The 27,303-nt window shown below is 51.1% G+C and overlaps 1 protein-coding gene across 1 annotated transcript; it reads right to left on the reverse strand.

The window, feature by feature from the left end:
* Positions 1–825: 825 nt before the first annotated feature.
* On the reverse strand, positions 826–5,193 carry LOC148813345 (uncharacterized). The gene is made up of 4 exons (XM_088908410.1): positions 5,160–5,193; positions 2,998–3,360; positions 2,395–2,537; positions 826–1,435 (listed from the first exon to the last, which is right to left on the reverse strand). Exons 1-4 carry the CDS (start codon positions 5,191–5,193, stop codon positions 1,241–1,243), a joined length of 735 nt encoding a protein of 244 aa, XP_088764536.1. The 3' UTR covers positions 826–1,240.
* Positions 5,194–27,303: the final 22,110 nt, after the last annotated feature.

Below are 27,303 nucleotides of genomic sequence, written 5' to 3' on the forward strand. Positions count from 1 at the left end.
AGATCAGGCTGCGGTCAGTGCTGCTGGCTGGTGCACACAGGCTGCACTGAGCCCTTGATGTGCTCGCTGGGGCACAGTCAAGGGCTCGTTTGCATCAAACACGAGGAACGAACAAATCTAATATCCAGTGTTGTTCGGCTGCTTTCTAGTTTTGACTGTTAGTGAAACTCTTACGCCAGACTCTGTCTCCTCCGTGGGGTTAGTCAGCCGGTTATCAGCAGGACAGGAGGATGAGCAGGTTTCAGCCACAGTAAGGAATGTGTGTGACTTCCCACGCTGTGATTGTGTCTGTGTTTTTACACGTGAGGGGTTCACACGGTAGCTGCCAAGCAGAAACGTCCTGACGTAAATAAAGAGACACTTCAGCTCACAAGAAGAAAAAGAGTCAGAAGTTCCAGGATCACCTGTGATATTTTTCAACAAAATAAGTGCAAATACAGGAAACTGAGAACTGGACAAGAGCACACCAAGACGACACAACTTCACAGCAGGTTTGTGTAAGAGCAGTGTCATGTCATTCAGCTAGTTCTCAAGCAGTATCCTTCATAAAAAAGAAAAGTTTTCTGCAGATTTTGAAGCGGTCTTGAATTGAATGTTCAACCCTGATACGAAGAGAGGCAGATCACAACTTCTGCAGCTTTTCAAAACCCCTCAATGCCCCTCTGTTCCTGAGTGCAAATGCCTCTGCTTACCTTTTGTATTTTGCGTGATCAAGTTTATGATCACAAGAGCGTTACAAGACAGACGCAACGCTGAAATACCTGGATATGAATTACAGACACACCACAGCTCACAAGAATATAGGTATGAGTGTGTGAAGGGGATCAGTTTTAGAAAGTGTTTTGGGCTGTTCTTGACATTTTTCTACAAAATATCTGGAAATAAAGGAACTTGAGAAAACCAGTAGGAACAGCAAAATTTTACCCTGTTTTACCCTGTTTTAGTGCCAGAGTGGTTATTTCCTACAGCCCAAGGGTCTTACAGTATTGTGGCGAAGTAGAAATGAGGCCATCTCTCGATGGGAAATAACTGCAGGTTACACTGAGCAGAAGGCATATCTTTTTAGAAATACAGAAATCCCTGAACTGTGCCTTAAACATAACTGAAGATCCAGAAAACCGAGATATGAAGAAAGCTAATACAAAAACATAACCTATGCATTTAGGATTTTAGAAGCTGACAGTAATCACCAACGTCTTTTTTCATCCATGCTAAATACTTCTGAGGAGATATTTCACTGTCACTTTAGTATCAAATTCATTGTGTTGTGGCCACCTCCCTTCTTGTGCTCCGTGTTTTGTCTGCTGATCTCTGTAGTGGCGAACTGCGGTCCTGCCTTCTCCTCCTCCTCCTCTTCCTGCAAACACACAGACACGCAGCACAGCTGCTGGTGAGGACGAGTCTGAACACACACACGCGCACGCACACACACAGTCTGCTAATACATTCCTGCCAAGGGCACAAATCGACACCTGCAGACTGATCTTTATGGGCTCAGCTGATCAGTATAGGAACAGGGGTACAAGAGTCACACCTTACGCCAGCATTGATATCAAAACACAACAAAACAAGACGAGCTTAGAGCCGCCCAGCACTAAGAAAGGTACAGTAACTGGCTGGACCCCGCATGATTATGGCCTTGTGATCAAATCGGAGGGACGCTGATGCTCACTCAGTCTCTGTGGTCATAGAATATTTTTTTGCATAGATTTTCTCTTCGTGTTCAACGAACAGCCCGGAAACAGACATCAGGCAGGACGTCGCGTGAGCAGCGTGTTCTCAGCTCCGTCTTTCGCTCTGAGAAGCCGGAAGAAATCATTTGGACGCCCGTGAGGAGACGCTGAAACGTGACGCGGATGTCAGCGCTAGGCGGTCGAGCAATTATGGCGCAGGGCTCGGGTGACGTTTAAGCGTTTTAAAATGAGTGTTTCTTAGGACCGGGACAGACGCAATCTGGGATAAATGAGATCTTATGTCCATCAGACACAAGGACCTTGATGAACAAGCTGAGAATCCCGTTCCGTGATACTGGCTGAATCCGTTTCATGTTTTTACGATTTCTTTATTTACATCTAAATAATACCACGGGGAGAAACGGAGAGAGAGAGAGTTTTCAGCGTTAGAAATAAGACGCCCCAGTTTAGCACACGATAATCTATTCCCTATAGAATCGGAATCAGACTTTTTCTAATCCGTCTCTTGTCCCATTAAAAACACAGTCATGTGATTATACATGATCAATATCATCGAAACCTTTGTGAAACAATAACAAGACACATGCAAAATGTTAGACCATCTCAGTTATTCACAGATTTCTGTGTCTGTTGATGTTTTCCTAACTAAAAGCAGAATATTTCGATTTTGCTTATTATAATAAAACACAGCTGTGTGGACAGTCTTACCTCTTCTAAGGGAAACGCAGGAGAAAACGCAGACAGAGGACACGATGGCACAGACCACACTCACAGAGGGCAGAAGAGTCCAGCACGTCAAGCTGGGACTGGGACTGGGACTGACCACTGTCGGGTCTGGTTCCTCTACAGGACCACAGATAGAGCAGGTGAGAGGCTAATTCACAACATCTTCACTGCTGCTGACAGCCTTTCTGAAGTAACAGCTCAGACAATGTTCATTTTCTGTGATTTAGGTAATGAGTTTCTCAAGAAGGAAATGCAAACGATCGTATTGCTTGGACCTTGTCGCATCACAGTAAGATTCGCGGGTGGAAATCATGTCGTATAGTTTCAGTGAGGTCAGATTCAAAGCTTATCCATTGTGAAGCCTTTTTCAAATACCGAGAGACACGGGGAAGCAGGGTCGTGTACAAACATGACAACACCGGAACCGGTACCGAACAAGACTGCCGTGTTGAACAGTGAAGGAGTGGGACCCCAGGGTGTCTGTGCTGTGTAGGGGAGCGGGTGCACAGACTGGAACTGCTCGCGTGTTAGTGTGTGTGAGGGGTTATCGGGGTGTCGGGCGGTGGCTGGGGCTCACCGGGGAAGACGAGCTGCGTCCCGTTTCCGAAGCTCAGCCGCCCGCCGGCTCTGTCGGCGCAGTAGTACAGCGCCCGGTCGGACTCCGTCAGGTTGGCGAGCGTCAGGCTGACGGAGAGGGTCGAGGGTTCGAGGACGAGGGAGAGGCGAGACCGGTACCCCTCTTCCACCTCCTTGATGATCTGGGAGACGCTGAACTGGGCGACGGCGGCGATGAGCGGCACCTCCAGGGGCCGCTGTATCATCCACAGCGTCGACGTCTGGATCCTGATGTCACAGGGCAGGGTGACCGTGTCTCCAGCTCGGACCCGCAGCTCCACGACCCCGGCCGAGCCAGCGAACAGTCCCCCCGCCAGGAAGACACCTGAGACACGAAACTCACGTCAGTCCTTTCAGAAGCTGGCCAGAACCTGCCACCGCCTTTGCGCAAGACACAGATAATAAAACTGTAATCACACTGGCGAGACCACTTCGTAAGGAAGACGCGCTAATGTCGCTCATTTCAATCGCTTTCTGCTGGCGGGTGCAACACCGTTCATTCGGAAAAACCCCACAGAAGAAGAGACAGAAATGATTGATTTCAACCTCAAGTTTGAAAAAATAATTAGATCATCGTGAGCGACAGGCGCAGGCGACACTGAAGGGGTGAAATAGGTACATATTTAAAGTCTTGAGCTTTCCCGTATTCAAAATCCACAAAGGCCTCGATACAGTCAACCCAATGGTTCAATATCAAGGCAGAGACCAGAAAGGGAGGAGTACACATACATCTGAAAATAGGAGGCTTTGCTTTACACAGAGAGTGGTGGGGGTGGGGAACAAGCAGCCCAGCCGTGTTGTGGAAGCCGATACCCTGGGGCTTCTCTCCAGACACAGCTGGGTGAGGTCCTCCAGGCAGGACAGGGGGCTCCTCTGTACACAGAGGGGGGTGGGGGTGGGGAACAAGCTGCCCAGCCATGTGGTTGCCTCTCTCCAGACACGAACAACAAAGATGGGCCAAATGTTCTACTGTCATTTTTTATCTCTCTCCATTCTTACGTTGCAATATTGAAAAATATTATTACTAATTTACGCCTCCATTTCAATATTCCTTTATATCTTTCTCTCAGCCTAAAATCTTTCAAAAATTCCATTTTTACCTGTGTTCGCAGTTAATTTCTCTTCTCTAACCTTTCCCACGTCTTTGTAATTGTATTAAATGCTTTGTTTCTTTTATTCCTATAGAAATTAAAATATGTTGCCAGAATAAAATTAGGGGTAAGAATTTTATTATTCTCACAATTGCTGTAGATGTAACAATTTAAAAAAATCATTTAGCCCTTAAATGGCGAAGTCCGGGAAAATATTACCTAAGTGATTTAATGGCGAAACTAAGAAAAAAAACTTTATTAGGAAGAGACCGAAATATGTTATCTTGTTATCAATATGTGAGCTAAGAGTAACGGTCAAAAATATTAGATTAGAGAATCAGAGAAAAATATCGCGACAGAGGCACATTCTGTGTATATTACATTTTCCAGCGATGTTTCCCGACTGTAACAGAACTGTAAGACAGTAAGGAGTTTACCTGATAACAGGAGACAATGAAGGGAGAGTGGACATGCTCTAAATATTTCAAAGATGTTTGTTTCCATTATACTAAAATGAGGGACTGAGGCTCTAGGGGGGTATTTCAGTCTAACACGAGGAGAGTGACTATTCACTGTTGGATACTGGCGATTTCTAAAACTCGCGTTTTGCAGGCATTGATTTGGCGTCGTTAAATGCCGTGTTGTGGAAAATGCCAACTGTAGCATGAATCTTTTAACGAGCTCTATGTTTTTTACCCCAAGAAGGTCAGCAATGCCCCACACAAGCATATAACCAAAAAGAAACCGCTGCATCAATCAAACTTAAAACTATCATGTAAAAAGACACTACATACTGCAAACTGAGGCTATTGGACCTACAGTATGTTATTAACTTGCGTAATTGATATAAATATATCAGCAATCGATTTGATATTCGGAGAACGCGCTTAACTGAAAAGTGCCCCAGTTCTAAATAATTTTATTTAACAATAAGCATGATCAGTACGAAGTCCGCCGAGCGTTTAGTTTTTATCGAAGTCAAAGAATTCCTACATATTGGCGATTCAGCCGGTAACACCACCATGTCACTCACAGATGAAGAGAGGCAGGGTGCGCGCTGCGTCCATGTCATCCTCTGCGCTGCTGTTGTAAAAAAGACCTGCTAGTTCTCAGCCTATTTTGTACTTTACCCGGATTCTCATTGGTCGGAGGCCCAACTATTACACGTCTAACAACGAATTAACTATTTCAGTTCCTCTGACAGTCGACCTACAGTACACTGACTAAGGTGCTACTGTCGTCGTGATCTCGTCATAGACAAGGGCGTTTTCTGTTTAGATCGCAATTATGAGGGGTCCATACAGACTGTTTACCGGTATATGAAGCAGTAATTATACACAATAACATAAAAAAGTTTATAAATGAGAGGAGGTCATTCGGGCCATCTGGTCGTTAATTGATCCCAGGAGCTCACCCAGCTGTGTCTGGAGAGAAGCCAGGGTATCGGCTTCAACAACAGCGCTGGGCAGCTTGTTCCCCACCCCCACCACCCTCTGTGTAAAGAAGAGCCTCCTGTCCTGACTGGAGGAGCTCACCCAGCTGTGTCTGGAGAGAAGCCAGGGTATCGACTTCAACAACAGGGCTGGGCAGCTTGTTCCCCACCCCACCACCCTCTGTGTACAGAACTTATCAGGTCACCTAACTGTCTTCTCTGTTCAAGACTAAAGAGACTCAGTTCCCCCAGCCTGTCAGTGTGGGACACTCCCTTCAGACTAAAGAGACTCAGTTCCTCCAGCCTGTCAGTGTGGGACACTCCCTTCAGACTAAAGAGACTCAGTTCCCCCAGCCTGTCAGTGTGGGACACTCCCTTCAGACTGAAGAGACTCAGTTCCTCCAGCCTGTCAGTGTGGGACACTCCTTTCGGACTGAAATAAATATAAGACAAACACAATGGTCCAGAATCATTTGGGATGGTTTTGTCGCCCCTTATGAATATGGTAATACTTCAGCAATTCTCTACGTACTGCTCCTGTCTTAACTGTTTAAACTAGTAAAGTTTGTGAACGGTTTATCTTTCCATCTGGACAATTACTTAAACCGAGCAATTTACACATGAGGGGCAGCAAGATGTCGACTCCATTTCCCAGCAGGCCACACCAAACAATTACCTGGCTGATTGGTGGAAGCCCATTGGTCAGGAGACATTTAAAAAGCAGGCAGCGGAGCCCTTCAGTCCGGCCTTGGCTGGGGAAGAGAGTGGTTGTGCTGAGCAGAGCAGGAGAGAGGAGCTTCAGAGCTGTGCTGCTGCTGCTGCTGCTGCTGCTGCTGCTGCTGCTGCTGCTGCTGCTGCTGCTGCTGCTGCTGCTGCTGCGTCGTCGTCGGAAGAGGAGAAGGTCTGAACTGGGAGTGCTGGCTTTCTTGCCACAGGCCTGGTTTGAAGCTGGTGGTGGCTCCAGGTAAGAGCGAGGGTCTGTCTTGTGGTTTCTGGCCTGCTGTGTCCCTCGCTGTGAATAAAGAGCACTGCGATCCCTTACCTTGTGGCTGTGAGTGTTTGTGACCAGAGCTGCACTGGAGGACTGGGCCCAGGTGAGCCCCTCGACCCCTCCCAGCTAAAAAAGATGGGGAGAAAAACCAGTGATGAGTCTCTGGCTGATCCCTGTTGCTAAGGGTCTGAGTAGGATCCGTGTCAAGTGATAGGGGGGCACCAGCACACGTCCATCCCAGGTCCCTGAGAAACAAGCCCAGGAAGAAATAAGGGCCCCTGCCCAGTCTAGTTCTAGAGGTTCATGAGGGCTCCTGCTGAGCCTCCTGGGAGAGGAAAGAGAAACACTGGCCCTGCCTGCACCCCAGAGTCCCCCCCCCCCCCCGGCCTTCAAACAGCAGGAACACAGATCCCGCTCCCAGGGGAGAGGACTGATTCAGGAAGAGATTAATAAAACCTGAACCCAGCCCCCAGCACAGCTCCTACTGTAGTTCTCTGAGAACCACCCAGCTTGACCCTCCATCTCTTCCTTTCTTAAAACTGCTGCCAGTTTCGCTGCAGCTCAGATGTCCTCTTCCCACCCCCAAGTCCAACTAACTGGACAGACCCCTGCCTCCACCTTCCACCCCTCTGCAGGAGCTGAGCTGAGCTCCCATACCCTCCTTATATACACCAGCTGAGCCTCATTAACCCAGGGGAGGCAGCCTATTGGCCACCATCATCCTCATGGCCTGCTGGGAAATGTAGTTCATGTAATCCTGCAGCAGGACAGTCCCAGTGAGAGAGTAACAGAGGGTTGAGACTGTACCTCTCCCTTGGCCCATTTTAAACACACTCCTACACTGCCCTACCTGTATCTCTCAGTGTAAGACCAGTCCAGCCTGGAGTGGATGATGGCACCAGGGAGCCAAGAGTAAGGAGGTGCATTAGATTGAAAAGAAAGCAGACTGGTTGTCTCTGTGGAAGAGTGACCTGCTCTCTCCCTCTTGAACAGTTAAGAGCTCCTGCTCAACCTCTATCGCTCATCTGCAGAGGCAGCAGGTGGGTTAATATTCAGTCGCCCCAGTACTTACTGGCTTCACTCACAGCTCAGTCAGCTCTCTCACCTTTCAGACAGAGGGGTGGTGTGTTTGTACACAGCTCCTGCTGCACACAGGCTACGTTTCCTCTAGAAGAGCTGATATTCCTTCTCCCGGCACACAGGCACCACGCAGAGCTCTGTCCTGGAGCACAACTCCAGCCAGGAGTCACACACCTCTCCAATAACCCTGTCACAGCTCAGAGCAGTTAAATCAGGGAGCGTTATGACCTTAAAAACACATCTAGGAGCCCACCCACCGTCACAACACAATAACACCCAAGAGATCGGACTGCCCCCTGCAAACAAGTCCACTTCCTGATGAGCACAGAACAGAAGTAGTACTCCGGACGTGTACGTTCCTAATCCATTGGGAAGGGAAAGATGAAGCCAAACAGAACCCAAAGATGGGCTAGAACTGGAAAAAAGGGAGTTGTGCCTAAACAGTAGGACCGTTCCAAAAAGAGTCTTCCTCCTCTCTCTGAGACACCACTCCCCTGACTCCGTTCCCCCCCTCCCACGTCGCAGGGGGGCCCTGGGGGGGCTCATGTTCCCTGTTTGAACACCTCTATCACCTGTGGGGAAAAAACAAAAGGACTCCAGCTCCAGCCTCACCCCCCGAGAGGGTGTAAAACACAGGAACAAGCTCAGGCTCGACGAGGCCCAAGCTTAGGAAAGGACATTTTGTCCACTACAGCACCATACTGGGGAGTGGACAGTTGAGGATTAAAATAATAGTAAGATTAGTACAGCCCTCTGATCCATTCACACTAGAACAGTCCCCCACTGAGTGTGACACTACAGGAGCCCAGTGTGGGAATTACAACAGCAGGCCTGAGCCAAGGCAGCAAACGCCAGTATTACACTACACACCTTTAAATATTCCAATCGGGTACAGGTGAGAATTTAGGTCATACATCTGAGTATTACACTACAATGCAAACTATTAAGGTGACAGTTCACATGACACTATTGACAGTAGACTAGTACAGACAGTGTTGAGTACAGGTGACGGATTTAGACAGAAGTGAGTACTACACTGCAGCACAGGCCCCAGGGTTGGGTATTACAACACAATACAGGTAACAGAGCACAGGGCAGCACAGTACACAGGGCTGTGTATTACAACACTACAGGTGACATTTTCCGATCGAAATCTGTTACCCTCAGATACAGTAGAGAGGGTGATTGTTACAACATTGTGAAAGTGACAGTTCAGTAGAGTAGTCCGTATCTTACCGTAGTACAATAGACAGGCATGAGTAAAACAGAACAGCACAGGTGACAGTTTCAGACAAAACTGAGTATTACAACACACCAGAGGTAGCAGTTCATGTAATACAGTACAGAGGGCTGAATATTACAATCAAGTACCAGTGCTGTTGTTTTCTGTTAGTCCACAATCCATATGTCACACTGAAATACAGTACAGAGCAAGTGTTACATTATAGTACAGGTGACAGTTCAGTATACCAGTCCATTGGTTATAACACCATACAGTATTGGAGAACAGTACACTTGAGCGGTTAACACACCAATCTTAATTTTAGAACAGTACACAGGACTGAGTGTTACAGTTAAGTACAGATGACATTGCCAGATAGTTTACACTGCATGTGTTACACTGATACAATACAGAGAGCTGAGTTTTACAACATTGGACAAGTGACAGTTCAGTATACAACACCGTACACTAGAGCAGTCTGCGTCCTAAAAAGCAGTACAGATGACAGTTCAACACAGTTTTACTCTTACAACAGCACAGTACACAGGGCTGAGTGTTACAACACAGTTTAAGTAGGAATCTACATCAGCAGCTGTAGGCAGCACAGGAACAAGTCCAGGCTTCTGCCCTGCTGAAAAGAGAAGAAAGGAAACATTTCAGCTGTGGCATAACAGTTCAGTCTTATGATTACAGGTGACAGTTTGGTACACTGGTCAGGTTATTGTATTGTAGTACAGTAAATATGGAGGATATTACAACAATACAGATGACATATCACAGGACAGTACACAGGGCTGAGTTTTACAATAGATTACAGGTGACATTACAGAAGAAAAGGGTATTATTACACACAGGAAGTAACAGTTTACAAATTCTAATTCAGATTACAGCTCATTTTTTGTTTGATCAGTTTTAGAGAAAGTTTGTTTTTAAACCTTAAAATCCCTAACAGGTTTTCAGTGTGCTTTTTGCCCTCAGTCTAGTTCTACGCCATCAACTTGCTGTTAAAGTAACATACAATACAGAGGTCTGGTATTCCCATCAAGTACAGCTGAACGTGTTGAGCAGAAGTCTGAATTTTACACTGAAATACAGGTTGACGAGTGACTGTTACAAAAGGGTACAAGTGACAGTTCAGTACACCACTCCATCTACTATAACAGCACAGTACACAGGGCTGGGTATTAGAATAGGACAGTTGAAATTTCAGCACCCAGCCTTGTGTATTAAAGTACACTGCAGGTGAAGGTTTCAGCAATGGTTGTATCATTGAGTAGTGAAGTTCAGTCTGAACAAGAGATCAGCACACTAGGTTAAGTACTTTAGTACAGTCCACGTGAGGAGTTGAGCACACAGATCTGAGATTTTTTTTTAAAGCTGAGAGGTGTGTCAATGACTACTGAAACCCAGTCAAGGTAAGAGTGTAGCACAGATGAGTATACAAGTACACTATAGATGAAGGTTCAGCATACACGTCCCTGAATATTACAGATCCGTACAAGTGAGTTCAGCACCCTGGTTTAAGTATTAAAGCTCAGTACTGGTGAGAGTTCAGAACAAGTCTGGGCATGCGAGTTCACAGACTTGAGTATTACAACACAGCACAGGTTACAGTTCATCACACAGGGCTGAGTATTCTAATAGTACAGTTGACAGTCCAGCACACAGATTTGAGTGTTAAAATACACTGCTTGTGAAGGTTTAGCATGCGTGTCACTGAGGATTAAAGCTCACTAACAAGTTAGGGATCAGCACACTGGTTTCACTTTTATAGTACAGCAAACGTGAGTAAAGCACACAGGTGTGTCATTGAACACAACTCCAGAGAGGTACAAGTGTGGCACACACGAGTATTGAAGTACACTACAGATGAAGGCTCAGCATACACATCTCTGAATATTGAAGCTCAGTACAAGCTCACCTCCCTGGTTTAAGTATTTCAGTACAGTCCAGGTGAGACCTGATGACACAGATTGAAGTATTAAAGCACAGTCAATGTGAGAGTTAAGTTTACAGGTTTAAGTATTACCACACATTACAGCTCAGTGGAGAGGAGAGTTCAGAACACAGGTTTCAGTATTAAAAACACAGAAAAATAGTACCCGTTCTGTTGAGTACACTCCAGGTGAGAGATGAGCACACAGGTATCAGTATTAAAGCACAGGAAAAAAGCACTGGTTTAAGTTTTTTAGTCCAGAGCTGACCACACCGATCCAAGAATTAAATTTAAAACACGTGAGAGTAAAACACACAGGCACATCATCAAGTATTAAAACTCAGTCAAGGTAAGAATGCAGCACACAGATTCAAGTATTGAGGTACACTACAGATGAAGGTTCAGCATACACCTCTCTGAAAATTAAAGCTCACTCACAAGTTAAGGTTCAGCACAGTGGGTTAATTATTTTAGTCCAGTCCAGGTGAGAGCTGAGCACAGAGTTTGAGGATTAAAGCACAGTCAAGGTGAGAGTTTAGCACACAGGTGTATCACACTGGTTACACTGGTTTAAGTATGATAGTCCAGTCCACATGAGGGGTCAGTACACACTTTTGAGTATGAAAGCACAGTAAAGGTGAGAGTTCAGCACTCGTGTGTCAATGTGAGAATTAAATTAAGTACAAGTTCAGCACCCTGGTTTCAGTATTACAGCACAGTCCACAGGATAGCTCAGCACACAGGTCTGTCATTGAGGATTAAAGCTCAGGACAGGAGAGAGTTACTTATACAAGTGAGGATTACCAGTATTAACACTCAGTGCAGATAGGAGTACAGTACACAGGATTGGGTGTTCAAGTGTTATATACTGTAGGAAAGACGTCAGCACACTGGTATTTATCATTGAGTAACAAAGCTCACTACAGGTCAAAGTTCAACATACAGACTTGTCAGTGTATTAAAATACAATACTCTTGAGAATTGAGTACACCATTGTCAACACTCCACTCCCTACAGTACAGCCACTGATAACCATCATCAGAACAGCCCATCTGAGCAAAGTACCTCACTCTGGGGTACAAGACTGTGTCCCCTCTGGAATCAAACCCGCAACCCACAGTCAAAAAGCCCTGTTTAATACTGCAGAAGTGTAGTGTTTTACAGAGCACAAGCAGCTGGACTGAGAGAAAGACACACAGCTCAGGAGACGGGCAGAGAGACGTCACAGAGACCGACACAAGGAGGAAGAGAAAGACAGGAAAGAGCTTCTCACCTCCATCCCAACTCCCAGCCATACCCGTCTTCCCACTGGCAGCCTCTGGACAACAATACAGAGTTCAGCATCAATCCCAACACCACACCTGCCTCTTGACTGTCTGCTTGTGGACAGCTTGGACAATTAGGGAAAATAACTGAGGACTGGTGTATCATGCAGTACCAAAGCTCAGTACAGGTGACAGTTCAACACAGACATGTCAGTGTATTAAGGTGCAATACTCTTGAGAATTGAGTACACCATTGTCAACACTCCACTCCCTACAGTACAGCCACTGATAACCATGATCAGAACAGTCCATCTGAGCAAAGTACCTCACTCTGGGGTACAAGGCTGTGTCCCCTCTGGAATCAAACCTGCAACCCACAGTCAAAAAGCCCTGGAAATAGACAGGAGAGGTTTCAAATCTTCATGCATACCCGTCTTCCCACTAGCCGCCTCTGGTCAGCCCGGAAAATACAGGAGAGAGAGTTCAGGATCAATCCCAACACCACATCCATACCTGCCTCTTGACTGTCTGCTTGTGGACATCATGGAAAATTAGGGAACAAGAACACAGGACAGGGTTCAAACTTCATACATACCCGTCTTCCACAATGTCAGGCTCTGCACCTTTCCTGGAAAATAAGGAAAAAAAACAGGGAGAGAGCAGCTAACCTCTATCCCAACTCCTCGTACATACCTGTCTTCCCACTGGCAGCCTCTGGACATCCTGGGAAAACTACAGAAATGAAAACAGGACAGAGCATCAACCTCCATCCACACTGGTCTTCCCACTGTCTGTTTTCTGGACATCCTAGACAGCATCTGAACTCCAATCCATCTTCCCACTATCAATTGTTCTGGACATCCTGGAAAATTAGGGAAAAATACAGGAGAGGGTAACCAACCTCTATCCCAACTCTTCATCCACACTGGTCTTCCCACTGACTTCCCCTGCATTGAAGTCCACCTTGACCTTTGACCCCTGACTTTGTTTGACCTGTTTGACCTCAGAGAGCAGGAGACAATGGGGACTGATGGTCTCTCCTATCTTCCTATCTATACCCATCTTCCCACTGGTAGCCCCTGAACATCCTGGAAAATGAGAAAAGAGAGACAGGAGTGAGCATCCGACATCCATTCCAACTCCTCCTCCATACCCGTCTTCCCACTGTCCATTTTAGGGACATCCTAGAAAATCAGGAAAAGATTCTAGGAGAGAACATCCAACCTCTATCCCAGCCATACTTGTCTCTCCACTGTCTGCCCCTGGACATCCTGGAAAAATAGGGGGAAAAAAAGGGTTCAATCTTCATACATACATGTCTTCCCAGTGTAAGCCGCTGGACTTACTGGAAAATGGAAAAGTGGAAAGAGACAGGAGAAAGCATCCCACCTCCATCCCAGGACACGCTGCTGTAGGCTGCACAGCTGTGACAGCTGGTTTGTGTCTGAGGGCAGCAGTCTGGCTCTGCAGTCTCTCTGTACCTCGTCATCCGTGTCCAGCCCAGCGTTCACCTGTCACTCAAGATTGTGTTAATTCAACAATAACACTTATTCACCAGACTCTTATATCAATACTAGTAACTTTATAACAGTTCTCCTCTCTCACTAGTAGGGTTGTGTGTTCATGCCCTGAGGGTGACACAGGAGTGACAGGACTAACCTGACCTTGTGCTCGAGCTGGACTCGGGTTCGAGAGTGTAGGGTCAACAGCACACTGACCAGGTTCTTGTGGGCGAGAGACAGCAGGAGGTCAGGACACAGCCCTGAGGGTCACCCCCTGGAGCCCCGATAGGAGGAGTCCACTGGCTCTCCGCCTGGAGCTCTTCTCCAAGGAGCAGCCTGAATCAGGGTCACCTGCAGCTCTTCGTCATCATGGTCATCCTCACAGGCTCCAGCAGGCAGGAGATCAGGACACCCTGGTTGTCTCCCCGAGACGACTCCTACTCTGTCCCCTCAGAGTCTGTGGATCCAAGATTGGTCCGATCAGCACCGATCATGTAAGACCAGTGTCACCTGCGAGGGACAGCCAGTGAAGGAGACTCACCTGGTCTGCACTCACCTGCCTGGAGCCTCGTGCCCTTCAGTGCTAATGGGGTACCCTGTCCCCTCCTGCGCTGACCAGTCAAGCACAACCCTTTGTCCTCTACCTGCAGGTCTGGGGGTGCCCTCTCCTGCCTGGTACAGGGTCTGATCTGGCTCCTGGTGGGAATAAACAGGCCTGAAGACAGCCTGAGCTCCACCGAGTCCCGACTGCTCCGGTCCAGAGCTGCTGTTCTGGTGACCCGTCCTGGAGAAACACAGGCGTGTTGTCTCCCCTTCCTCACCTTGTTCAGAGGTTCTGACACCCCTGGGCTCCTCCTCCTCCTCCTGCTGCTCAGCCCGAGTCTCCGGGGGGGGGGGGTCCAGGCGCTGGGCTCCTCCCAGAGTCGTGGTCCAGGAGGAGTTTCTTCCTGTTGGCTTCTCCCAGATCTTCCAGACTCCTCAGGCCTGAGCCGGGCTGGGAGGAGGGAACCTTCCCTGAGATCCTGGAGCCCGACGTCCAGACGAGACGACCGGAGAGATGGAGCCGATGGGGGAGGATGAGGGCGTCAGGGCTCCTGGTGTCCGACTGGGAGAGAGCTCCGATGCTGGGGCGTCTGTCCTCCCTCTTGACTTTTCCATGGTTCCACAAAGATCGTGGTTGAGTGTGTTCACTGTCACACAGGAATGTTCTTTGGCTTCAACTTTCTGGTACCCCACTCCTCCAGCTCTCACCTGGCTGGTACCCCACTCCTCTCACCATTACAGTGAGCACAGAGAGACCCACTGGTTTAGTGACTCACCATTGCAGTGAACACCCAGCACAGAAACTATGTAGTATAATAATTAATCACGAAATAAACTGAAGTTTTTTTTGTAGGGCCATTGCTGAACACCCAGCGTAGTGAAGATGCAATAATTATTTGTAGAAGACAGTGACTGGTTTAGTGTCCAACCACTGCAGTGAACATTCTGTACAGCAAATATTTAATGAAATAATTAATAAACAAAGACACCAACAAGTGTAGCAACTTAAAATGTCAGTGAATATCTTGTAAACCATTACTGTGAATTTCCAACACAGAAAATTATCTACGACAGTGAATACCCAGTACAGGGACTATCAGTCACAGAGAATCATTACAGTGCTTATATGTTACAGTGAATACACAGTACCAGTCACAGTGGATATGAGTTAGTGAATAACTGTAATTATCTTTTACAACAAATACCAATAATAGTGACTGGCCATTACAGTGAATAAGAGTGAGTATTCAGGACAAAGACTGTGTTGTGACTAACCATTACAATTACTACCCAGTAAACTGAATATCCAACACAGAATTCTCAGGAAAAAAAAAAACTGCCTGGATTAGTGACTAACCATTGGAGAGAAAATCCAGCACAGTGAAGACACAAAAAGATATTTAGGAAAGAAACTGGTTTAGTGACCTACCATCCCAGTGCATTCCCAGCATGGGAAATAGGCCAATGAACTAATTATTCAGGAAGCAGACTGAAGAGACGGTCTGGTTTAGTGGTTAACAAGTACAGAGAATATCCCAGAAAAGGAGTCCTCGTTAATTCCGTCGGGTTTTCAGTCGTTTTGGTACAAAACCGTCCTTCATGAAGCAACACCTGCAGACTTCCACTGATCTGGTCCGAACTTCCATCTGTTTTCCAGGGAATCTCGTGGGCTTGTGAGGAGAATCGGAGATGATATAAGCTTTATTGACATACTCATACCTGGTCGAATATTAAAATTATCATATGCTCAGTATAGCTGGTAATACTCAAACTAACGTCCACACTAAACCCAACAGTGAAGTAGCCATCTCTGCTCTGTACTGCGACTCTAGACTGTATAAATACAGGACAGGTGTGACTCTGGACTGCGCCTTTCTAGACTGTATAAATAAACACAGGTGAGGTGTGACTCTGGACTGTGCCTCTCTAGACTAAACTGTATAAATAAATACAGGTCAGGTGTGTCCCTGCACCATGCCTCTCTAGACTGTATAAATACAGGACAGGCGTGTCTCTAGACTGTATAAATAAATACAGGTCAGTTGTGTCTCTGGACTGCGTCTCTCTAGACTATAAATACAAACAGTGCGTCTCTAGACTGTATAAATACAGGTCAGGTGTGTGTCTAGACTGTATAAACACAGGACAGGTGTGACTCTGGACCGTGCGTCTCTAGACTGTATAAATACAGGTCAGGTGTCTCACTCACCTCTCTCTCCTGCTCCGTGACTGAGCCAGTGGAGACACGTGCAGAAGGAGAGCAGAGAACAGGGTGAAGATCAGACTCACTTGTGCAATGATCAACACATCAGGGTGGGCTCTTCTTCCTTTCCCTATAAATTACAAGACCAGAAACCCTTCAGCACAGGCAGTGAGTTCTCCTCCTCAGTGTCATTACTAATTTCATGTTCCTGCCCAGCTTTATTCAGCAAACAGGAACATGAGGGAAGAGGAGACTGAGGAAGAACTACAATGAGTTGTTTTTTCTACAACAGACAAGACAGATCACAAAGAGGAGGAGTCATCTGGCCCATCTTACCCCTCTGGCAGTTAGGAGTTACAAGTCTGGAGGATCTGGAGAGAAGCCAGGGTTTAACAACATGGCTGGACAGCTTGTTCCCCACCCCCACCAGCCTTTGTGTAACGAAGTGTAGATATGACCCATCCAAGAGCAAGCTCCAACTTCCCCCACCTGCTGGGAATAAACACTTCCACAAGGACTTAATGCAACCAACGTCTGCATTTTTCCAGAGGATTTACAGACTAAACACACCTCCTTCACCTGCCCTTGACCCACCATCAGGATGTCCCACACAGAGCACAAACAGACTCACAGGACCACTGCTCTCCCCTCCTCGAGGCATCAGTCTGGCTCTCTTCCCAGTTTGAACTAACCCCCCACACAGCTGCAGGGAAATATTTTCATCTCTCAACACTGAGATCACATCCTGCCACACCCTAGATAAAGAAAAGAGTGGGATTTGTCCCACCTGTAAGCAGTCTGGTGCCTCTTCTGATGGGGATCTCTCCTCCGTCTCCGGTGGTGCAGTAGGACAGTCCGTTTCTCTGAGCCTCTCAATTCTCAGACCGGGAGAGTGAGTGGAGCTGGAAGACAATCAGGACTGAGAACGATACAAGAACCCCCTCTGTCAGGAGTGGAGACCCCTCTAGTCCCCCTGCTGTAGACCTGCTCACCCTCCACAGTGACGATCGCAGTGCTGATGGTGTTCCCCTGAAGGTCCCTCACTGTGTAGCTCCCCTGATCAGACGCCCTCAGCTCCTGCAGTCTCAGCTCCTGATTCTCCACTGACACTCTGTCTCTGTACTGGGGGACACAGCTGGCTGTGCTGCTCTGGACAGAACACACTGAGGTCCAGTCTCCTGAGCCTACAGGGTCAAACAGCACCTCCACAGGCTCTCCAGTGAGCAGGGGGACAGACAGAGAGGCTCCAGCCTGCAGGGTGACATTGTCTCTGTGAGCTGGAAGACAATCAGGACAGAGAGCGATATAAGAACCCCCTCTGTCAGGAGTGGAGACCCCTCTAGTCCCCCTGCTGTAGACCTGCTCACCCTCCACAGTGACGATCGCAGTGCTGATGGTGTTCCCCTGAAGGTCCCTCACTGTGTAGCTCCCCTGATCAGACGCCCTCAGCTCCTTGCAGACACATACAACCGAAAAATAAAACCGTTCGCTTACATACGAAAGACCTCCGTGTTCAACGAAATCGCTCATCACTGCAAATAAAAGCCGCTTTAATTGGATTCGCGTTCAGATCACATTCAGACCCGCAACTGCTGCTGTGGTTTGTTCAACGACTAATTGCACTTGAAGTCTCATCTGGTCTAATTTAGCATGAATGACCCTCTTAAAAACAGGAACATCCCGCTACACATCAACACGACACAAAGTAATAATTCTACATATTCATTTACGGTTTAAATGAATTGAAATGCTCCGACTCAGAGCGTCTTGTAGGTCGTGCTAATCAGGACAACAAGTCCAGCTGGTCTCCAACTTTACACACATTAAAAACAAACTAAGAGTGCAACACGTGTCGCCCCTCAATGTGCAGAAGACCTGTTCAGACACAAATGTATATATGATACACACAACCGAGAAAAACGTTCGCTTCCCTATGAAGGATCTCCGTATGAATCGTAGAGAGTGACGGGGGTGGGGTGTCAGGGCCAGACGACAGTGCTTTACGCAGAAAGTGGTGGGGGTGGGGTGTCAGGGCCTGATGACAGTGCTTTACACAGAGAGTGGTGGAGGAGGGATGTCAAGGCCAGACAACACTACTTTACACAGAGAATGGCGGGGGTGGGATGTCAGGGCCTTACGACACTGCTTTACGCAGTGAGTGGTGGGGTTTGGATGTCAGGGCCATTCGACACTGCATTACGTAGAGAGTGGCGGGGGTGGGGTGTCAGGGCCACTCGACAGTGTTTTACGCAGAGAGTGGCGGGGTGGGGTGTCAAGGCCTGACGACACTACTTTACGCAACGAGTGGCGGGGGTGGGGTGTTAGGGCCTGACGACACTACTTTACGCAGAGAGTGGCGGGGGTGGGATGTCAGGGCCAGATGACAGTGCCTTACGCAGAGAGTGGCGGGGGTGGGGTGTCAGGGCCACTCGACAGTGTTTTACGCAGAGAGTGGCGGGGTGGGGTGTCAGGGGCTGACGACACTACTTTACGCAACGAGTGGCGGGGGTGGGGTGTTAGGGCCTGACGGCACTATTTGACGCAGAGAGTGGCGAGGGTGGGTTGTCAGGGCCATAAGACAGTGCTTTACGCAGACAGTGGTGGGGGTGGGTTGTCAGGGCCATAAGACAGTCCTTTACGCAGAGAGTGGCGGGGGTGGGATGTCAGGGCCAGACGACAGTGCTTTACGCAGAGAGTGGTGGGGGAGGGATGTCAAGGCCATTCGACAGTGTTTTACGCAGAGAGTGGCGGGGGTGGGGTGTCAGGGCCTGACGACACTACTTTACGCAGAGAGTGGCGGGGGTGGGATGTCAGGGCCATTCGACAGTGTTTTATGCAGAGAGTGGCGGGGGTGGGGTGTCAGGGCCTGACGACACTACTTTACGCAGAGAGTGGTGGGGGTGGGATGTCAGGGCCAGATGACAGTGCCTTACGCAGAGTGGCGGGGGTGGGGTGTCAGGGCCTGACGACACTACTTTACGCAGAGAGTGGCGGGGGTGAAATGTCAGGGCCATTCGACAGTGTTTTACGCAGAGAGTGGCGGGGGTGGGGTGTCAGGGCCAGTCGACAGTGTTTTACGCAGAGAGTGGCGGGGTGGGGTGTCAGGGCCTGACGACACTACTTTACGCAAAGAGTGGCGGGGGTGGGATGTCAGGGCCAGATGACAGTTCCTTACGCAGAGAGTGGCGGGGGTGGGGTGTCAGGGCCTGACGACACTATTTGACGCAGAGAGTTTTGGGGGTGGGATTTCAGGGCCAGATGACAGTGCTTTACGCAGAGAGCGGTAGGGGTGGGATGTCAAGGACATAAGACAGTCCTTTACGCAGAGAGTGGCGGGGATGGGTTGTTAGAGTCGCACGACAGTGCTTTACGCAGAGAGTGGCGGGGGTGGGGTGTCAGGGCCTGATGACAGTGCTTTACGTAGAGAGTGGCGGGGGTGGGGTGTCAGGGCCATAAGATAGTGTTTTACGCAGAGAGTGGCGGGGGTGGGGTGTTAGGGCCTGGCGACACTACTTTACGCAGAGAGTGGTGGGGGTGGGATGTCAGGGCCAGATGACAGTGCCTTACGCAGAGAGTGGCGGGGGTGGGATGTCAGGACCATACGACAGTGCTTTACGCTGAAAGTGGCGGGGGAAGGGTGTCAGGGCCTGACTATACTACTTTACGTAGAGAGTGACGGGGGTGGGGTGTCAGGGCCAGACGACACTACTTTACGCAGAGAGTGGCGGGGGTGGGGTGTTAGGGCCGATGACACTACTTTACGCAGAGAGTGGCGGGTGTGGGATGTCAGGGCCAGATGACAGTGCCTTACGCAGAGAGTGGCGGGGGTGGGATATCAGGGCCTGATAACACTGCTTTACGCAGAGAGTGGCGGGGGTGGGTTGTCAGGGCCTGACGACAGTGGTTTACGCAGAGAGCGGTAGGGGTGGGGTGTCAGGGCCATTCGACAGTGTTTTACGCAGAGAGTGGTGGGGGTGGGATGTCAGGGCCAGATGACAGTGCCTTACGCAGAGAGTGGCGGGGGTGGGATGTCAGGACCATACGACAGTGCTTTACGCAGAAAGTGGCGGGGGTGGGGTGTCAGGGCCTGACGACACTACTTTATGCAGAGAGTGGCGGGGGTGGGGTGTCACGGCCTGACGACACTACTTTACACAGAGAGTGGCAGGGGAGGGATGTCAGGGCCAGATGACAGTGCCTTACGCAGAGAGTGGCAGTTGTGGGATGTCAGGGCCATACAACACTGCTTTACGCAGAGAGTGGTGGGGGTGGGATGTCAGGAGCTGATGACACTGGTTTACGCAGTGAGTTGCAGTGGTGGGATGTCAGGGCCAGACGACAGTGCTTTACGGAGAAAGTGGCAGCGGTGTGTTGTCAGGGCCTGAGGACAGTGCTTTACGCAGAGAGTGGCGGGGGTGGGGTGTCAGAGCCTGACGACACTACTTTACGTAGAGAGTGGCGGGGGTGGGATGTCAGGGCCAGATGACAGTGCGTTACGCAGAGAGTGGCGGGGGTGGGATATCAGGGCCTGATAACACTGCTTTACGCAGAGAGTGGCGGGGGTGGGTTGTCAGGGCCTGACGACAGTGTTTTACGCAGAGAGTGGTGGGGGTGGGATGTCAGGGCCAGATGACAGTGCCTTACGCAGAGAGTGGCGGGGGTGGGATGTCAGGACCATACGACAGTGCTTTACGCAGAAAGTGGCGGGGGTGGGGTGTCAGGGCCTGACGACACTACTTTACGCAGAGAGTGGTGGGGGTGGGATGTCAGGGCCATATGACAGTTCCTTACGCAGAGAGTGGCGGGGGTGGAAAATCAGGGCCTGATAACACTGCTTTACGCAGAGAGTGGCTGGGATGGGTTGTCAGGGCCATAAGACATTCCTTTACGCAGAGAGTGGTGGGGGTGGGGTGTCAGGGCCTGACGACACTACTTTACGCAGAGAGTGGCGGGGGTGGGGTGTCAGGGCCTGACGACACCACTTTACGCAGTGAGTGGCGGGGGTGGGATGTCAGGGCCATAAGACAGTCCTTTACGCAGAGAGTGGCGGGGGTGGGGTGTCAGGGCCTGACGACACTACTTTACGCAGAGAGTGGCGGGTGTGGGATGTCAGGGCCATTCGACAGTGTTTTACGCAGAAAGTGGCGGGGGTGGGGTGTCAGGGCCAGTCGACAGTGATTTACGCAGAGAGTGGCGGGGTGCGGTGTCAGGGCCTGACGACACTACTTTACGCAAAGAGTGGCGGGGGTGGGATGTCAGGGCCTGACGACAATATTTGACGCAGAGAGTGGTGGGGGAGGGTTGTCAGGGCCATTCGACAGTGTTTTACGCAGAAAGTGGCAGGGGTGGGGTGTCAGGGCCAGTCGACAGTGTTTTACGCAGAGAGTGGCGGGGTGGGGTGTCAGGGCCTGACGACACTACTTTACGCAAAGAGTGGCGGGGGTGGGATGTCAGGGCCAGATGACAGTTCCTTACGCAGAGAGCGGTAGGGGTGGGGTGTCAGGGCCATTCGACAGTGTTTAACGCAGAGAGTGGCGGGGGTGGGGTGTTAGGGCCTGACGACACTGCTTTACGCAGAGAGTGGCTGGGGTGGGTTCTCAGGGCCTGATGACAGTGCTTTACGCAGAGAGCTGTAGGGGTGGGATGTCAGGGCCATAAGACATTCCTTTACGCAGAGAGTGGCGGGGGTTGGATGTCAGGTCCTGACGACAGTGCTTTCCGCAGAGAGTGGTGGGGGTGGGTTGTCAGGGCCATAAGACAGTCCTTTACGCAGAGAGTGGTGGGGGTGGGATGTCAGGGCCTGACGAAACTACTTTACGCAGAGAGCGGTAGGGGTGGGATGTCAGGGCCTGACAACACCACTTTACGCAGAGAGTGGCGGGGGTGGGGTGTTAGGGCCTGTCGACACTACTTTACGCAGAGAGTGGTAGGGGTGGGATGTCAGGGCCATTCGACAGTGTTTTACGCAGAGAGTGGAGGGGTTGGGAAGACAGGGCCTGACGACACTGCTTTACGTAGGGAGTGGTGGGGTTGGTATGTCAGGGCCTGACGACACTACTTAACGCAGAGAGTGGCGGGGGTGGGATGTCAGGGCCAGATGACAGTGTCTTACGCAGAGAGTGGCAGTTGTGGGATATCAGGGCCATATGACACTGCTTAACGCAGAGAGCTGTAAGGGTGGGATGTCGGGGCCAGATGACAGTACCTTACGCAGAGAGCGGCAGGGGTGGGCTGTCAGGGCCATACGACACTGCTTTACGCAGCGAGTGGCGGGGGTGTGATTTCAGGGCCTGATGACACTGGTTTATGCAGTGAGTGGCAGGGGTGGGATGTCAAGGCCATTCGAAAGTGTTTTACACAGAGAGTGGCGGGGATGGGTTGTTAGAGTCGCACGACAGTGCTTTACGCAGAGAGTGGCGGGGGTGGGGTGTCAGGGCCTGATGACAGTGCTTTACGTAGAGAGTGGCGGGGGTGGGGTGTCAGGGCCATAAGATAGTGTTTTACGCAGAGAGTGGCGGGGGTGGGGTGTTAGGGCCTGGCGACACTACTTTACGCAGAGAGTGGTGGGGGTGGGATGTCAGGGCCAGATGACAGTGCCTTACGCAGAGAGTGGCGGGGGTGGGATGTCAGGACCATACGACAGTGCTTTACGCTGAAAGTGGCGGGGGAAGGGTGTCAGGGCCTGACTATACTACTTTACGTAGAGAGTGACGGGGGTGGGGTGTCAGGGCCAGACGACACTACTTTACGCAGAGAGTGGCGGGGGTGGGGTGTTAGGGCCGATGACACTACTTTACGCAGAGAGTGGCGGGTGTGGGATGTCAGGGCCAGATGACAGTGCCTTACGCAGAGAGTGGCGGGGGTGGGATATCAGGGCCTGACGACAGTGGTTTACGCAGAGAGCGGTAGGGGTGGGGTGTCAGGGCCATTCGACAGTGTTTTACGCAGAGAGTGGTGGGGGTGGGATGTCAGGGCCAGATGACAGTGCCTTACGCAGAGAGTGGCGGGGGTGGGATGTCAGGACCATACGACAGTGCTTTACGCAGAAAGTGGCGGGGGTGGGGTGTCAGGGCCTGACGACACTACTTTACGCAGAGAGTGGCGGGGGTGGGGTGTCACGGCCTGACGACACTACTTTACACAGAGAGTGGCAGGGGAGGGATGTCAGGGCCAGATGATAGTGCCTTACGCAGAGAGTGGCAGTTGTGGGATGTCAGGGCCATACAACTTTGCTTTACGCAGAGAGTGGTGGGGGTGGGATGTCAGGAGCTGATGACACTGGTTTACGCAGTGAGTTGCAGTGGTGGGATGTCAGGGCCAGACGACAGTGCTTTACGGAGAAAGTGGCAGCGGTGTGTTGTCAGGGCCTGACGACAGTGCTTTACGCAGAGAGTGGCGGGGGTGGGGTGTCAGAGCCTGACGACACTACTTTACGCAGAGAGTGGCGGGGGTGGGATGTCAGGGCCAGATGACAGTGCGTTACGCAGAGAGTGGCGGGGGTGGGATATCAGGGCCTGATAACACTGCTTTACGCAGAGAGTGGCGGGGGTGGGTTGTCAGGGCCTGACGACAGTGCTTTACGCAGAGAGCGGTAGGGGTGGGGTGTCAGGGCCATTCGACAGTGTTTTACGCAGAGAGTGGTGGGGGTGGGATGTCAGGGCCAGATGACAGTGCCTTACGCAGAGAGTGGCGGGGGTGGGATGTCAGGACCATACGACAGTGCTTTACGCAGAAAGTGGCGGGGGTGGGGTGTCAGGGCCTGACGACACTACTTTACGCAGAGAGTGGTGGGGGTGGGATGTCAGGGCCATATGACAGTTCCTTACGCAGAGAGTGGCGGGGGTGGAAAATCAGGGCCTGATAACACTGCTTTACGCAGAGAGTGGCTGGGATGGGTTGTCAGGGCCATAAGACATTCCTTTACGCAGAGAGTGGTGGGGGTGGGGTGTCAGGGCCTGACGACACCACTTTACGCAGTGAGTGGCGGGGGTGGGATGTCAGGGCCATAAGACAGTCCTTTACGCAGAGAGTGGCGGGGGTGGGGTGTCAGGGCCTGACGACACTACTTTACGCAGAGAGTGGCGGGGGTGGGATGTCAGGGCCATTCGACAGTGTTTTACGCAGAAAGTGGCGGGGGTGGGGTGTCAGGGCCAGTCGACAGTGTTTTACGCAGAGAGTGGCGGGGTGGGGTGTCAGGGCCTGACGACACTACTTTACGCAAAGAGTGGCGGGGGTGGGATGTCAGGGCCAGATGACAGTTCCTTACGCAGAGAGTGGCGGGGGTTGGGTGTCAGGGCCTGACGACACTATTTGACGCAGAGAGTGGTGGGGGAGGGTTGTCAGGGCCATTCGACAGTGTTTTACGCAGAGAGTGGCGGGGTGGGGTGTCAGGGCCTGACGACACTACTTTACGCAAAGAGTGGCAGGGGTGGGATGTCAGGGCCAGATGACAGTTCCTTACGCAGAGAGCGGTAGGGGTGGGGTGTCAGGGCCATTCGACAGTGTTTTACGCAGAGAGTGGCTGGGGTGGGTTCTCAGGGCCTGATGACAGTGCTTTACGCAGAGAGCTGTAGGGGTGGGATGTCAGGGCCATAAGACATTCCTTTACGCAGAGAGTGGCGGGGGTTGGATGTCAGGTCCTGACGACAGTGCTTTCCGCAGAGAGTGGTGGGGGTGGGTTGTCAGGGCCATAAGACAGTCCTTTACGCAGAGAGTGGTGGGGGTGGGATGTCAGGGCCTGACGAAACTACTTTACGCAGAGAGCGGTAGGGGTGGGATGTCAGGGCCTGACAACACCACTTTACGCAGAGAGTGGCGGGGGTGGGGTGTTAGGGCCTGACGACACTACTTTACGCAGAGAGTGGTAGGGGTGGGATGTCAGGGCCATTCGACAGTGTTTTACGCAGAGAGTGGAGGGGTTGGGAAGACAGGGCCTGACGACACTGCTTTACGTAGGGAGTGGTGGGGTTGGATGTCAGGGCCTGACGACACTACTTAACGCAGAGAGTGGCGGGGGTGGGATGTCAGGGCCAGATAACAGTGTCTTACGCAGAGAGTGGCAGTTGTGGGATATCAGGGCCATATGACACTGCTTAACGCAGAGAGCTGTAAGGGTGGGATGTCGGGGCCAGATGACAGTACCTTACGCAGAGAGCGGCGGGGGTGGGCTGTCAGGGCCTGATGACACTGGTTTATGCAGTGAGTGGCAGGGGTGTGATTTCAGGGCCTGATGACACTGGTTTATGCAGTGAGTGGCAGGGGTGGGATGTCAAGGCCATTCGACAGTGTTTTACACAGAGAGTGGCGGGGATGGGTTGTTAGAGTCGCACGACAGTGCTTTACGCAGAGAGTGGCGGGGGTGGGGTGTCAGGGCCTGATGACAGTGCATTACGCAGAGAGTGGCGGGGGTGGGTTGTCAGGGCCTGACGACAGTGCTTTACACAGAGAGTGGTGGAGGACGGATGACAAGGCCAGACAACACTACTTTACGCAGAGAATGGCGGGGGTGGGATGTCAGGGCCTTACGACACTGCTTTACGCAGGGAGTGGTGGGGATGGGATGTCAGGGCCATTCGACAGTGCTTTACGCAGAGAGTGGCGGGGGTGGAATGTCAGGGCCATTCGACAGTGCTTTACGCAGAGAGTGGCGGGGGTGGGGTGTCAAGGCCAGACAACACTACATTACGCAGAGAGTGGCGGGGGTGGAATGTCAGGGCCATTCAACAGTGTTTTACGCAGAGATTGGCGGGGGTGGGGTGTCAGGGCCTGACAGCACTACTTTACGCAGAGAGTGGTGGGGGTGGGATGTCAGGGCCTGACGACACTGCTTTACGCAGAGAGCGGTAGGGATGGGATGTCAGGGCCATTGGACAGTGCTTCACGCAGAGAGTGGCTGGGGTGGGATGTCAGGGCCTGACGACAGTGCTTTACGCAGAGAGTGGTGGGGGTGGGTTGTCAGGGCCATAAGACAGTGCTTTACGCAGAGAGTGGCGGGGGTGGGTTGTCAGGGCCATACGACACTGCTTTACGCAGAGAGCGGTAGGGGTGGGATGTCAGGGCCATAAGACAGTCCTTTACACAGATAGCGGTAGGGGTGGGATGTCAGGTCCATAAGACAGTGCTTAACGCAGAGAGTGGCGGGAGTGTTTTGTCAGGGCCTGACGACAGTGCTTTATGTAGAGAGTGGCGGGGGTGGGGTGTCAGGGCCATATGACAGTGCTTTACGCAGAGATCGGTAGGGGTGGGGTGTCAGGGCCATTCGACAGTGTTTTACGCAGAGAGTGGCGGGGGTGGGGTGTTAGGGCCTGACGACACTACTTTACGCAGAGAGTGGTGGGGGTGGGATGTCAGGGCCTGATGACAGTGCCTTACGCAGAGAGTGGCGGGGGTGGGATGTCAGGACCATACGACAGTGCTTTACGCAGAAAGTGGAGGGGGTGGGGTGTCAGGGCCGGACTACACTACTTTACGTAGAGAGTGGCGGGGGTGGGATTTCAGGGCCATTCGACAGTGTTTTACGCAGAGAATGGGGGGGGGTGGGGTGTCAGGGCCTGACGACACTACTTTACGCAGAGAGTGGTGGGGGTGGGATGTCAGGGCCAGATGACAGTGCCTTACGCAGAGAGTGGCGGGGGTGGGATGTCAGGACCATACGACAGTGCTTTACGCAGAAAGTGGAGGGGGTGGGATGTCAGGGCCTGACTACACTACTTTACGTAGAGAGTGGCGGGGGTGGGATGTCAGGGCCATTCGACAGTGTTTTACGCAGAGAATGGGGTGGGTGGGGTGTCAGGGCCTGACGACACTGCTTTACGCAGAGAGTGGTAGGGGTGGGATGTCAGGGCCATACGACAGTGCTTTCTGCAGAAAGTGGCGGGGATGGGGTGTCAGGGCCTGACGACACTACTTTCTGCAGAGAGTGGCGGGGGTGGGGTGTTAGGGCCTGACGACAGTAATTTACGCAGAGAGTGGCGGGGGTGGGATGTCAGGGCCTGACGACAGTG

This window comes from Atractosteus spatula (genome assembly GCF_055471065.1).
Source record: "Atractosteus spatula isolate fAtrSpa1 chromosome 10 unlocalized genomic scaffold, fAtrSpa1.hap1 SUPER_10_unloc_1, whole genome shotgun sequence".
NCBI classification, from domain to species: Eukaryota; Metazoa; Chordata; class Actinopteri; order Semionotiformes; family Lepisosteidae; genus Atractosteus; species Atractosteus spatula.

Coding starts and splice junctions, on each gene's coding strand:
- LOC148813345 (XM_088908410.1), bottom strand. CDS start 5,193: ATGGACGCAGCGCGCACCCTGCCTCTCTTCATCT. Junction 2,538..2,997: donor GACGCAGCTCGTCTTCCCCG/GTGAGCCCCAGC, acceptor GTGGTCCTGTAG/AGGAACCAGACCCGACAGTG. Junction 1,436..2,394: donor CCCTTAGAAGAGGTAAGACT/GTCCACACAGCT, acceptor ATGTATTAGCAG/ACTGTGTGTGTGCGTGCGCG.